This window comes from Coregonus clupeaformis, chromosome 24, assembly GCF_020615455.1.
Source record: "Coregonus clupeaformis isolate EN_2021a chromosome 24, ASM2061545v1, whole genome shotgun sequence".
Classification (NCBI taxonomy): Eukaryota; Metazoa; Chordata; class Actinopteri; order Salmoniformes; family Salmonidae; genus Coregonus; species Coregonus clupeaformis.
In genome coordinates, this window is record NC_059215.1 from 18,987,594 (window position 1) to 19,002,658 (window position 15,065).

Here is a 15,065-nt window from a genome sequence, read left to right on the forward strand (position 1 = left end):
CTTCACAAGGTCCTTTGCTGTTGTTCTGGGATTGATTTGCACTTTTCGCACCAAAGTACGTTAATCTCTAGGAGACAGAACGCGTCTCCTTCCTGAGCGGTATGACGGCTGCGTGGTCCCATGGTGTTTATACTTGCGTACTATTGTTTGTACAGATGAACGTGGTACCTTCAGGCGTTTGGAAATTGCTCCCAAGGTCTTGGCTGATTTCTTTTGATTTTCCCATCATGTCAAGCAAAGAGGCACTGAGTTTGAAGGTAGGCCTTGAAATACATCCACAGGTACACCTCCAATTGACTCAAATGATGTCAATTAGCCTATCAGAAGCTTCTAAAGCCATGACATCATTTTCTGGAATTTTCCAAGCTGTTTAAAGGCACAGTCAACTTGGTACCTTCAGGCGTTTGGAAATTTCTGACCCACTGGATGTCACGATCGCCGGTAAGAGATGAGGACCAAGGCGCAGCGTTGCAGGCAAACATACTCTTTATTTAGCGTCAAATGACCAAAACAACAAAACGATATCGTGACAGTTCACGGTCTAACACAAACCGACTGGAAACAAAATCCCACAAACACGAATGAAAAACAGACTGTATAAATATGGCTCCCAATCAGAGACAGCCAGCAACACCTGACACTCGTTGCCTCTGATTGGGAGCCACTCTGGCCAACATAGAAATAGCACCCATAGAAACAAAACACATAGATCTACACACCCTGGCTCAACATAACAGCGTCCCCAGAGCCAGGGCGTGACAGTACCCCCCCCTAAAGGCGCGGACTCCGACCGCGTCAACCAAATACCACAGGGGAGGGACCGGGTGGGCACTCCGCCTAGGCGGCGGATCCGGCTCCGGACCTGATCCCCGCTCCCTCTCCAACCCCCCAAAGTACCCCTGGTCCGGTCTGGCCCCGCTGGCCGGAGCTGGACTGCACACTGATGGAGCGGATTGCTCTAGCCCCGGCGTAAAACATCTGACCAGTGCCGAACCAGGCACCAGTGGAACAGGCACGGGCCGTGCTGGACTGACAACGCACACCACTGGCTTGGTGTGAGGAGCAGGAGTGAGCCGAACCGGGCCTACGAAACGCACCACTGACTTGGTGCGGGGAGCAGGAACGGGCCGAGCCGGGCTGACGAAGCGCACCAGTGACTTGGTGCGGGCAGCAGGAACGGGCCGAGCCGGGCTGACGAAGCGCACCACTGACTTGGTGCGGGGAGCAGAAACGGGCCGAGCCGGGCTGACGAGCGCACCACTGACTTGGTGCGGGGAGCAGGAACGGGCCGAGCCGGGCTGACGAGCGCACCACTGACTTGGTGCGGGAGCAGGAACGGGCCGAGCCGGGCTGACGAGGCGCACCACTGACTTGGTACGGGGAGCAGGAACGGGCCGAGCCGGGCTGACGAGCGCACCACTGACTTGGTGCGGGGAGCAGGAACGGGCCGAGCCGGGCTGACGAGCGCACCACTGACTTGGTGCGAGGAGCAGGAACAGACCGGACCGTACTGGGGACACACACCACTGGCCCTACACCGGGATCTGGAACGGGCCGGACCGGACTGGTAACACACCCCAGTACCTCTCGCCGTGCCTCTACACCTTCCATCCCCTCTTCGACCAGTGGCCCCCGTAACCTGGCGGCCTCCTCTGCCAACCCGCTGGACCGCTCTATCGCGGCCTCCTGCTGCCCCGACGTCGTGAGCCCCCCCCTAAAAAATTTCTGGGGGTCTCTCCTCCCCGTGGGCCAGGCCTCTATAGTTCTCGCCCAACTCTCGCTCTTCTGCCTCCAACTCCAGCCATTCTGCTCTTCATTAGGCTTGACCCAGTCGAGACTCTTCCTCCACTGTTCCCAAGTCCACCCTCTCTGCTCTTCACTCGGCTTGACCCAGTCGAGGCTGCCACGGAGATCTGCTAGGGATTTCCCTGGCGATGGCTCCTCGACTCGCTGCTTGGTCCAGTTCTGGTGGGATTTTCTGTCACGATCGCCGGTAAGAGATGAGGACCAAGGCGCAGCGTTGCAGGCAAACATACTCTTTATTTAGCGTCAAATGACCAAAACAACAAAACGATATCGTGACAGTTCACGGTCTAACACAAACCGACTGGAAACAAAATCCCACAAACACGAATGAAAAACAGACTGTATAAATATGGCTCCCAATCAGAGACAGCCAGGAACACCTGACACTCGTTGCCTCTGATTGGGAGCCACTCTGGCCAACATAGAAATAGCACCCATAGAAACAAAACACATAGATCTACACACCCTGGCTCAACATAACAGCGTCCCCAGAGCCAGGGCGTGACACTGGAATTGTGATACAGTGAATTATAAGTGAATAATCTGTCTGTAAACAATTTTTGGAAAAATTACTTGTGTCATGCACAAAGTAGATGTCCTAACCGACTTGCCAAAACTATAGTTTGTTAAAAATAAATGTGTGGAGTGGTAGAAAAACAAGTTTTAATGACTCCAACCTAAGTGTATGTAAACTTCCGACTTCAACTGTACATATTACCTCAATTACCTCGACTAACCGGTGCCCCCGCACATTGACTCTGTAAATAGACTCACTATTGTTATTTTATTGCTGCTCTTTAAGTATTTGTTACTTTTATTTCTATTTTATTTCTTAAAACTGCATTGTTGGTTTAGGGCTTGTAAGTAAGCATTTCACTGTAAGGTCTACACCTGTTGTATTCGGCGCATGTGAGAAATAAAATGTGATTTAATTTGACCTGTTGATGGTAATGATACCCGTTGAAATAAAAAAGAGCAGTAAAGAACATCCAGTCTGCTGATTCAAGTCTTTCTAACAGACTGAACGTTCATCTCTAGCTAAGAGCTTGGTGGGTGGGTGGCTCTCTCTCTCTCTCTCTCTACTACCAGTATGAAGTAAACTAACCCTGACACTCATTTGTCAAACTCTCACTCTTGAGTTTGAGGTCTTGAGGCAACTCCTCCCTAGCTTGTTCCCAGATCTGTTTATGCTGTCTTACCAATTCCTATGGTCATTGTTACACTATTGGCACAAATAGATCTAGGATCATGAAAACACCTCTCTATGATAATGATAAAAGCATCTGCTAAATCAGGGGCTCCCAAACCTTTTCACTCGGGGCCCCCCTTCCAGCATCAGGGAACATCCAAAAGCTCAGGTGGTTAGTACAGTAGTCAGCATCTAATTATCTCATATCTATCTTTATGTTCAGGGTACTTACGCAATGACGTGCATGTACTCTGCGAACTTGCCGAGGAACTCTGTGAGGGTGGCAGGCTGATGTACCACACAGATGTGTGTCATCTCCTTCACTGTGCATGCAGGCAGGGTAATCCCACGTCGCCTGGGACAGACAGAGGCTTTAAAAGTGCAATCAGCAATATTTAGCTACAGCTGTTCAATGTTCATTTCTCTAGGTTGAAAATGAAAGGAGATCAGGCATTTGCCATTAGGGCCCCTAGACTTTGGAATGGTCTGCCAGAGGAGATCAGGCTTGCAGATTCAGTGCATCTTTTTTATAAAGATGCTTTTAATTCATGATTTCAATGTATTATTTAAATTAGCTATATTTTTAAAATTCTCCTTCCTCCTGTCTTTGTTTCTTTCTTAGTACTTTTATTTGATTATTTTATGTGAATCACTTTGTTACTTGTATTGAAAAGCACTATATAAATAAAGTTATTATTATATTATTATTTCAATTAATTATATGAATGACTTAAAGACAATTGCTAGTTCAAAAAGACCCCCATAACTAGGCCTATATGTTCCAAACACAAATACTGAAAGAACAATGTATGTCACTTGAACCTAACAGCCCTTTTGTCAAGGGTAATTGGTCATTCATGATTCAAGAGAACTTGCAAAACCAATTTTAACACATTATTTAACTAAAAGAAAAATGCTAAGAACTCAACAGGTTTATGAACTTACTCGGCAACGTCTAGGATCGTCTCCACTCGGATAGCGCCATCAAGATGCACATGCAGCTCAATCTGAAGATAAAAAATATGACCAAATAATCATTTAAAAAACTGAATGTACTTTTAACCCAATGACCTATAGAGTAATTTAGTCCACAGGGATGATCTCTGGATGAACTCACAAATCTGGCAAAAAATAAATGAATGGGACTAAACATTGGCAAATGAGAGAGCAGGCAGGACACCTTGTGTTGTGTTGTAGTGTGAAGCTGGACCACATCTATCTCAAATACAGTATGTATGACTGGGCACCGAACGTAGTGCAGTCAGTGAAAAGGCCAGTGATGCCAAAGAATGTTCAAAGAAGAGCAACTGAGTGCTCTGGCCCTTTTTCTAGCCACAACTTACACTGACAGATGAAAGTGCTAAATCTTGCCAGCTCCGCTTGTAACGATTCCGGCAGTCTGAGTCGGTTCCTGTATGTGTATTAGTTTTTCTGCTCGGGATCTCCAGTTTCCCGAGGGTTCTGGAACGCTCCCTGCCTGGTTGCCGGGCTACGTTGCTAGGCGGGAGCTCTCCTGATTTCCACACCTGCATTCCATCAGCAATCTGCACACCTGGCCCTGATCATCACCTTCATAAGCTCTGACCTGACATCCATTCCCTGCCGGATCGTTAGCCATGAACAGTATGTTTATCAGCGGATCAGTCCTAGAGCTTAGAGCATTAGTTTTGTTGTTTTGCACCTTGTTCGCTGGTTGTATGCTTACCTCCGTTTTGTTCTCCCTACAGTCACTCGTCCGGAACCTTCACCCAACCTCTGCCTGATGGTCGGCGGCTGCCGAGCCATCATTGGACCAACCACTGCACCCTCTACAACTCATCCACGCCGCCCGCTCTGTTCCCTGGATTATTCAACATCACCCGTGGATCAGTTAAATAAACACTCACCTTTGACACCACTTACCTTGTCCTGGTCTGCTTCTGGGTTCTGGCTTAGTAAACCGTGACAGAACGATCCGGCCAGTATGAACCCAGCGGACCTGGACTCTGTTCGCCATGCCATTTCCCATCAGGAGAAGATGTTGGGCCATCATAGCACGGAGCTACAGGAGATCGCGTTGGCAGTTCGGAACCTTTCTACCGGTCTGACGGAGGTCCAGAACCAGCGCAAGTTTCCGGTGGAGGATCCACTACCGGTTTCACCCATCTCGCCTGCCGCTTCTGGAGCTGTGTCCTTCCGTGAGCCCAAGGTTCCGGCGCCGGATAAATATGAGGGGGAGCTGGGAAGATGCCGTTCTTTCCTTATGCAGTGTGGGTTAGTGTTCGATCTACAGCCCTACTCTTATGCCACAGACAAGGCTAGGATAGCCTTTGTGATTGAGTTGCTGCGTGGTCGAGCGCTGGAGTGGGCTTCAGCCGTTTGGGAACGACAGGACCCCTGCATGGCTTCATACCAGGGGTTCACGGCCGAGATGAGGAAGCTCTTCGACCATTCCGTCCGAGGGAGGGACGCAGCTAGGCGCCTGTTTTCGCTTCGCCAAGGAACTCGCAGCGTGGCCGACTTCGTGATCGAGTTCAAGACGTTGGCTGTGGAGAGTGGGTGGAATGAGGAGTCTCTGCAAGCGGCCTTTTACCAGTGTCTGTCGGAGCAGCTCAAGGATGAGTTGATCTCCTATCCGGAGCCTAGTGACCTGGACAGCTTGGTAGCCTTGTCTATTCGGGTGGATAATCGAGTCCGAGAGCGAAGGAGGGAGAAGCAATGGGTTCCGTCCAATCGATCAGCTTCTCAGGTTCCAGTCGGGTCGGTGATTGGACCAGAATACGTCGATCATCGTCCACCACACAGGATTAGTGGAGAGGTCCTGTCTCCCGATTCTGAACCAATGCAAGTAGGGCGGCACGGGTTAACCAAGGAGGAACGCCAACTCAGACGTAGGACTAACTGTTGCCTCTACTGTGGTGGTTCGGGACATTATCTCGCCACCTGTTTTCGGCGGTCGTCAAACTGCGCGGCTCGCTAAAGTTGGGAGGACTTTTAGCGAGCCAGTTTCGACCTCTCAATACCTCTGTCAGACCCCGTTTCCCGGCTACCCTTATGAACAGGAATCAGAGCTTAGCGATTAACGCTTTTATCGATTCAGGTGCCGATGGAAGCTTTCTTGATGCCGAGTTGGTGGAACAGCTGGGGCTTTCCAAGGAGCAATTGCCGGAAGCCATTGAAGCGACCACTCTGAACGGCAGTAGTCTGGCACGTATCACGATGAGGACTGAACCGGTTAAGATGCTGTTGTCGGGAATCATTCTGAGATGATTTCATTCTTCATTCTGCCGTCTTCCCATGTTCCTCTGGTCCTTGGATACCCCTGGCTGAAGGAACACAATCCCACGTTCGATTGGGTGACGGGCAAGGTAACGAGTTGGAGCCTTGATTGTCATGCTAACTGTCTCAAGACTGCCTGTCCCCATTCGGTTCCCAGTCAGGTGATTGAGGCTAAACCCCCAGATTTGTCCCTGGTTCCCCGAGACATATCACGATTTGGGGGAAGTGTTCAGTAAGCAGAAGGCTCTGTCACTCCCTCCCCACCGACCATATGATTGTGCCATCAACCTGTTCCCTGGAGCTGTCTACCCCAAGGGAAGGTTATACAGTATCTCCCGACCTGAACGTGAGGCTTTGGAGACCTACATCAAGGAGTCCCTAGCTGCTGGTCTCGTTCGTCCCTCATCATCACCCCCTGGGGGCAGGATTCTTCTTTGTGGGTAAGAAGGATGGCTCTCTTCGACCGTGTATTGATTATCGGGGGGTTGAATGACATCACGGTCAAGAACAAGTATCCCCTGCCCTTGATGAGCTCTGCCTTCGACTCCTTACAGGGTGCTACGGTGTTCACCAAACTAGACCTACGCAATGCGTATCACATGGTCCGATCAGAGAGGGGGACGAGTGGTTGACGGGTTTCAATACACCGATGGGTCACTTCGAGTATCAGGTGATGCCGTTTGGACTGACCAATGCTCCAGCGGTATTCCAGAGTATGGTGAACGACGTCCTGAGAGATATGATCGGTCTCTTTGTGTTTGTTTACCTGGATGACATTCTGATCTTCTCGAAGGAACCTTCCGACCACGTCCAGCATGTCCGGCAGGTTCTGCAGCGATTGTTGGAGAATCGCCTGTTCGTGAAGGCCGAGAAGTGCGAGTTTCACGCCCACACGACATCCTTTCTCGGGTACATCATCTCCAGGGGAGAGATTAGGATGGACCAGGAGAAGGTTAGAGCGGTTCTGGAATGGGCCCAGCCCGGTACGAGATTGCAGCTCCAGAGATTTTTGGGGTTTGCGAATTTCTACCGCAGATTCATCCGGGATTACAGCCGTGTGGCCGCTCCGTTAACTGCCTTGACTTCCAGTATCAGGACCTTCAAGTGGAATCCGGAGGCGGATCGAGCGTTTCTGGATTTGAAGAGACGATTCACCAACGCACCGATTCTCTCTCAACCGGACACGGCCCGTCAGTTCGTCGTTGAAGTGGGCCGCGTCTGATGTGGGAGTTGGCGCCATCCTGTCGCAGCGATGCTCCACGGACAGTAAACTCCATCCCTGCGCCTACTACTCTCGTCGCCTTTCGCCTGCGGAGAGGAACTACGATGTGGGCAACCGGGAGCTTCTCGCGGTGAAACTTGCCTTGGAGGAGTGGCGCCACTGGTTGGAGGGGGCGGAGCAACCGTTTATTGTCTGGACTGACCACAAGAATCTTGCTTACGTGCAATCGGCTAGACGTCTCAACTCCCCGTCCAGGCCAGGTGGGCGTTGTTTTTCGGACGATTCAATTTTTTCCCTGACGTTCCGACCTGGATCTAAGAACGGCAAGGCGGACGCCTTGTCCCGGATGTTCTCCAAGACGGAAGAGAGTGGGTCCAAGACCGAGACAATTCTCCCCCGGAACTGCGTCGTGGGAGCAGTTATGTGGAAGATTGAGGAGGAGGTGATGGCGGCCCCTTCGGACGCAGCCCGGTCCCGGTAACGGTCCACCCGGTCGGTTGTTTGTGCCTGAGTCGGTTCGTCCTGCTGTCCTCAAATGGTCCCACGCCAGCAAGATGGCTTGTCACCCTGGCGTGGCTCGGACGATGGCGTTTCTTCGCAGACGTTTTTGGTGGCCTGCCATGGCCGAGGATACTCGGGGGTTTTGTTGCTGCCTGTCCAGTGTGTGCGCAGAATAAGAGTACCAATCGGCCCAGCTCTGGACTACTTCACCCCCTTCCTATTCCCCGGCGACCATGGTCGCATCTGGCCCTGGACTTTGTCACTGGGTTGCCCTCTTCTGAGGGGAACACGGTCGTTCTGACTATCGTGGACAGATTCAGCAAGTTCGCCCACTTTGTGCCAATTGCCAAGCTTCCCTCTGCCTCGGAGACGTCCGAGATCCTGGTTAGGGAGGTTTTCAGGGTCCACGGTTTGCCCAGTGATATCGTTTCCGACCGTGGCCCTCAGTTTACCTCTGCTGTCTGGAAGTCCTTCTGTTTGGCCATTGGAGCTACAGTCAGTCTCACATCTGGTTTTCACCCCCAATCTAATGGTCAGGCGGAGAGAGCCAACCAGAAGATGGAATCCACGCTACGCTGCCTTGTCTCTTCCAACCCCACCTCCTGGGTCTCTCAGTTGCCTTGGGTTGAGTATGCCCACAATACTCTCCCTACATCTGCCACTGGGATGTCTCCCTTCCAGTGCCTGTATGGCTACCAACCTCCCTTGTTCCCTTCTCAGGAGAAGGAGCTCTCAGTGCCCTCTGTTCAGGCCCATATTCGTCGTTGCCACCGGACCTGGCATCGGGCCAGAAAGGCACTCCTTAGAGTTTCGGACCGGTATCAGCTCCAGGCGAATCGTCGCCGGATCCCCGCTCCCACCTATACCATCGGAGATAGGGTCTGGTTGGCCACACGGGATCTTCCTTTACGGACTGAGTCTAGGAAGTTGTTACCGAAGTTCATTGGTCCGTTTGTGGTGGAGAAGGTGATCAATCCGGTGGCAGTTCGACTCAAACTACCGAGGACGCTCAGAGTCCATCCCACCTTTCATGTCTCCTGCCTCAAGCCTGTTTTCCCTCAGTCCTCTGTTGCCTCCTCCGCCTCCTCCTCCTCCTCCTCGGATGATCGGAGGTGGTCCTGCCTACACGGTGCGACGCATCATGGATTCCAGACGGCGGGGCCGGGGTTTCCGTATCTCGTGGACTGGGAGGGGTATGGTCCTGAAGAGAGGAGTTGGATTCCGCGGCGACAGATCCTAGATGCTGACCTCATTCGTGACTTCTACCGCCTCCATCCTGGCGCTCCGGGAGTCCGCCCGGTGGCGTTGTCGGAGGGGGGATACTGTAACGATTCCGGCAGTCTGAGTCGGTTCCTGTATGTGTATTAGTTTTTTCTGCTCGGGATCTCCAGTTTCCCGAGGGTTCTGGAACGCTCCCTGCCTGGTTGCCGGGCTACGTTGCTAGGCGGGAGCTCTCCTGATTTCCACACCTGCATTCCATCAGCAATCTGCACACCTGGCCCTGATCATCACCTTCATAAGCTCTGACCTGACATCCATTCCCTGCCGGATGCGTTAGCCATGAACAGTATGTTTATCAGCGGATCAGTCCTAGAGCTTAGAGCATTAGTTTTGTTGTTTTGCACCTTGTTCGCTGGTTGTATGCTTACCTCCGTTTTGTTCTCCCTACAGTCACTCGTCCGGAACCTTCACCCAACCTCTGCCTGATGGTCGGCGGCTGCCGAGCCATCATTGGACCAACCACTGCACCCTCTACAACTCATCCACGCCGCCCGCTCTGTTCCCTGGATTATTCAACATCACCCGTGGATCAGTTAAATAAACACTCACCTTTGACACCACTTACCTTGTCCTGGTCTGCTTCTGGGTTCTGGCTTAGTAAACCGTGACACCGCTACTCTACACCAGCTGACTACAGGGCAGACTGAGTTAGAACTAATTACCCATGACCATGGGATTCGATTGTAAACAGAAGGCATTTTTATGTATCGTTTCTAATAATCTTTTGACCGTCCCAGGCACACACTGGATGAGATTGAGAATGTGGAAATTATAGGCAATTTTAGATAAATTAATTCCTAAGAACAAATCTTCCAAGAACAGCAGCAGAAATGATCCTTGAAAAGATCAAAACCATCTTTATCATCTTACCATAATGTGTCTGACAGGTTGGCTCCTGAAGGCAATACCGTTATGGTTATTACATAACGAGTTTAGCATGAGTGTGATAATTACGGTGTGACATGACCCCTGCTACTGACATTGGTATGACAGGAAACCAAGGCCTTGAAAGACAAATATCAGCATTAGGCTCTTGTAGGAAATGTCAAGGTAGTCTACTTTGCAGTATAATTTACTGTCCACAATCAACTATGTTGAACGTACAGTATAGACTGACCCTGTGTTATGTTTTTCTAGCACAACCTCTTGGACACACACGTACAGTATGTTTACATAAATAAAAGTTATGTGTCTCCAACAGTGTTATCTTTGGCACAGAATTGGTCTACTGTATAATTGCCTTGCAACCAGTAGCATGCAGGTTGAACCCTAACTGCTTGAACACAACAACTATTTGTCACTAGATGTCACCTTATGGAATTTAAGGAAACACTCGGTTCCTGTGAAACATTTAGTTCCTTCGAAAAAAGTAGAACCTGTCTAAACACTCCATAGCTATACTAAATTCAAATGTAGAGCTCTGAGGTACACAGTGTTCTAAACACCCCAGTAAAACTACACCAAAGTACACTGAACTGCCTTTATGAACTTACAGCAGCAGCTATAATCTTGTCTCACAAAGCCATTAGATTTTGTGTTAGGTTTCACTAAGTCAATACACATGTTTTATTCCATTTCCAGCACATTACACATTATCCACCCATTAGAAGCACGCACTCACTCATCATTTGTCTGCAATACTTGGCAGAATGATGCAATCATTTATCTCCCACGTGCCCTCAACTTCCTCTGCTTTACAGAGTGCCTATAATGCATTGCTAAGGTTCTTTGTCGACGACCACTTTGTTCACTGACTCTGAAAACATGTCCAGGGTGTAGGTCTCACATGACTGTTACTGCATCTCTATTCAGTCCACTTTGGGATAACAATGGATATGTGTGTGTGCCTCCATGCATGTGTGTGTGTGTGTGTGTATATGTGTGAGTGTGTGTGTAGAGTCTTGAAGAAGACAGTGTTTAAATATAATTAGTGAGTGAAGAGTACAGAGACATAGTTTCTCTGTTGTTTAGGCCCATCTATCACTGAAACAAGCAAACAGAGAGAGATTCACTATCTCAACAACAGGCCCATGACGTCAGAGCCGCAACAGAGCATCAATGGATGCTAGGCTACATACACAGATCAAATCTATGACAGCTGTTTTAGTCGTTTACAGGTGAAGTGATCTTCTGGCATTGTAGTAACAACTCATTTCCTCATGGGCTATTCTTCTGTGGTTTCCTACTTTATAAACCATGGCCAATACAAAGCATATAATCAGTTTTATCTATCAACAGGTATAAATGTAATGGAAAAAACAGTTATTAATCATCTGTGTTCTTGTTGTTATAAATGTGTGTCTATAACAGCACGACGACCTTATTTTGTTTACGTTAAACAGCTATGATTATTATTATTATCACAAAATGCATGTATCAGTTTACAAACAATTAAGACTCAACCTGTTGTGTAATGTATAGTCATTACATAACTTTACATAGTTATGCTTCTGTTGCATGCATAGTTGAGCCCTGGCTCATCACGCCCCATACATTCAATTATTGGTAGATGATAAAAATGTTATCAGTGTCATTCAAAGTCACTCTTCAAGGTTGTCCATCCCTGTATTACTGCATTCATTCGGCCTTTGTCACAGTCAGTGTAATAAAATGAAATACACACACACACACACACACACACACACACACACACACACACACGTTGGGGTTAGGAGTCTGTCATTATGCTTCTTGTTATCAGCTATCAGCTCCTACCCCCGTGCATGTACTGCTGACTCAGGACCATGACTCAGGACCATGACTCCAAAGGGCACTATTGTTTCTATGCTGGTGTTTATGGGGGCTATATGTTGAAGAAGACTTAGGATCAGTATTTACTGAAGTGTCTTTCTTACACCTGGCCCTGTATCTCGTGTCTCGGACAAGGAGTGCTGATCTAGGATCAGGTCCCTCCTGTCCATGTTATACATAGTGATCTAAAAAGGTCAAACTGATCCTAGATCTGCATTCCTACTCTGAGACGCGCTTTATGAACACGGGCCCTGAACTATCTGTCTTTATTACCCCTGGCCTCCTGAACTAATGTCCTCATGTCCTGAGTATACACACACACACGTACACATGGATTTTGTGTCGTAGATATATGGTAGTAGAGCAGTGGCCTGAGGGCACACACTCAATGTGTTGTGAAATCTGTTGTGAAATGTATTGTAATGTTTTTAATTGTATATAACTGGCCTTAATACATACAAATCAATCGTGCACTCACTCTGCATCTCCACCTACCGCGGATGGGCCCTTGATCAAGGCAACTTAAACCCTAACCTGCTCCAGGGTCACTGCTCTGTGGCTGACCCTGTGCTGCTCCCAGCCTGTTGTGTGTACGTTGTGTGTTGGGGCTGGGTACTCTGACAGCAAATACTACCACATTACTGTTGTCTCTGAATAATGGAACAATAAAATAATGTATTGTTTTTGTGTTGCCCCTCTAGAGGAGACACGGTGGTGCAGTACAGGCTACAGTGTGTGAATTGAATTACACTGTCCGGGTACCAGGAAGAGCAGCTTGCTCACCGTTAATCTCTCGTGGGCAGATTCTGCGTAAGAATTTACTTCTGGGTAACCGAGATTAACTTACCCATTGAAACAAGTAGAGTAGCCTACTGCTTCTGATTAAAGATAAAGCAGCTTTAACCACCAAACTATCTTATTACTGGTGTTTTTGGTGCCTTTGTCCACCAATAATATTACAGTGCCTTTGTCCGCCATTAATATTACAGTGCCTTTGTCCACCATTAATATTACAGTGCCTTTGTCCACCATTAATAATATAGTGCCTTTGTCCACCAATAATATTACAGTGCCTTTGTCCACCATTAATAATACAGTGCCTTTGTCCACCAATAATATTACAGTGCCTTTGTCCACCATTAATAATCCAGTGCCTTTGTCCACCAATAATATTTCAGTGCCTTTGTCCACCATTAATATTACAGTGTCACCCCTTGTCTATTTGATACTCTAAACATAGACAGTAATCTTCATGGGCTTGACACATCAATCAATCTGTCTCCACAAGTAACTGCAGCTGCCAATCCCACCACCCTGAGCCGCCTCTAGCCTTTTGGGGGGTGCTAAGCAAGATTTGGTCGGAAGGCTGTGTTGCAGTTTTAAAGCAACATCTCTGCAATTATTCAAATATTTACCATGGGGCGGAGAACATTTAGCAGTTTTAAAGCACATTTCCTGCCATTCTATTCATTTTTCCATTACTTATGCAATTTTCACATGATATCTGTGTAGGAGTGACTAACTAAATCAATGGGGGCCCCCTGGAATTCAGGGCCCCTGAGCACATGCCCTGCGTGCCTGGTTGGTAATTTGGTGATGATTAGGCCTACTACAAGTGTTAGATAGCTGGCTAGACTACCTTACCTTGCAATCTAAAAGCTTTGAGTGACTGACATAAGTGGAAAAGTACTGATGCACTACCAAATTTCGAAATTGCACAGTATGTTGAGACCCCTACTGAGGTCATCATTATTGTTTTACCAACAAATTGGGTCGGGGCCCACTAGCGGGCGCGGGCCCTACGCTCAGCACGCTTAGTCTGCCTATAGGAAGAGGCGGCACCACCAATGCCCATCCATAATTACAGTGAAATGTTATCTAATGGTCAGTGTATTACATGCTATGTAAAACCCAAGTAAGTGTGAAAATACTGACACAATACTTTAGAAAATGTATCAAATGGAAAATGTATCTAGTAAGGATCTTCTTAAAACGTTTTACTTGGTATTGGTGCAAATGAATAGGCTACACGAACAGCCCACTGATGGCACAACAGTTCAGCAATAGTAGCCTACAATCCCTTTCTACTTTCGTTTCTTCTAACCACGTGCTTCCTTGATTTTAGAATCAAACAAATGAAAGAGCGTCGTCAAACCCTATCATTACCGAAACAAAGTACAGCCTACACGGTGACAAGGTTGAGAAGGAATAATAGGATAATGAATAAATGGTTACAAAGTGGTTGAGAAGGAGAGTAAACAGGATAATGAATAATTTAATGCAACTTTCTTTTTTCCTGATACATTAGTCGTCAAATACAACTTACCTTTGGTTTGTTAAATACTATTTGTTCAGTGAAGTGTTCTGACATTGTGAAGGCTCTCTTGTGACTGCCGGTGAATGTGAAACTGCTGATAGCACAGAATGAGATGCGCAACTTCAAGCTTGTCCCGCTCAGGACTCGAATAGCGTTCAGTATGACCATTATATACATGTCTAGCGCGCTTGGTAGATGGAACACGCCTTGATCCAACCCCCAACAACAGCATGCAATTAGGCCTATTGTCATAAACGCGCTAGCAAATCGAGTATATCCACCGTTATACTATACAAGGTATTGTAACCAGATAATTAGGCCTACGGATACATTTTCACGGTAACAATGTTTCCACGGTGTAACCAGTAGACTAGTTGTGGTGAGTAGGATTAGCAGCATAGGTAAATCGTTGGCCATAATGCTTAGAGGTTTACCAATGATCTGATTATGGCCTGTCCAGAGCTACTGTAGCCATACCTAGTCCTATACATCCAGGGAAAGGAGGAAGTGATACATGTAATCAGTTACATGTAATCTGATTACAACAAAAAAAACGATATGTTACTAGCAAAAATATTGTAATCAGATTACAGATATATTTGAAAAACTAGATGATTACTTTACTAGATGATCTACTTTTAAATTCAGAAAGGATGTTTGCAAAAAAATACATTACAATACAAAATCATGATCTTTGTTTTCTCAATAACATTACATTTAGCATTGAAAAAATGTGTTCC

At 47.7% G+C, this 15,065-nt stretch overlaps 1 protein-coding gene across 1 annotated transcript in view; it reads right to left on the bottom strand.

Annotated features, from left to right (window-relative positions):
- Positions 1-14,508, bottom strand: part of LOC121537953 (adenosine deaminase) — a 30,327-nt gene extending 15,819 nt beyond the window's left edge. The window contains exons 1-3 of the mRNA XM_041845627.2: positions 14,335-14,508; positions 3,941-4,002; positions 3,228-3,350 (exon numbers count right to left, since the gene is read on the bottom strand). Of these exons, the coding sequence (XP_041701561.2) occupies positions 3,228-3,350; positions 3,941-4,002; positions 14,335-14,502 (353 nt within the window). The 5' untranslated portion in view covers positions 14,503-14,508. The remainder of the gene's footprint in view (positions 1-3,227; positions 3,351-3,940; positions 4,003-14,334) is intronic.
- Between the last annotated feature and the right edge of the window lie 557 nt (positions 14,509-15,065).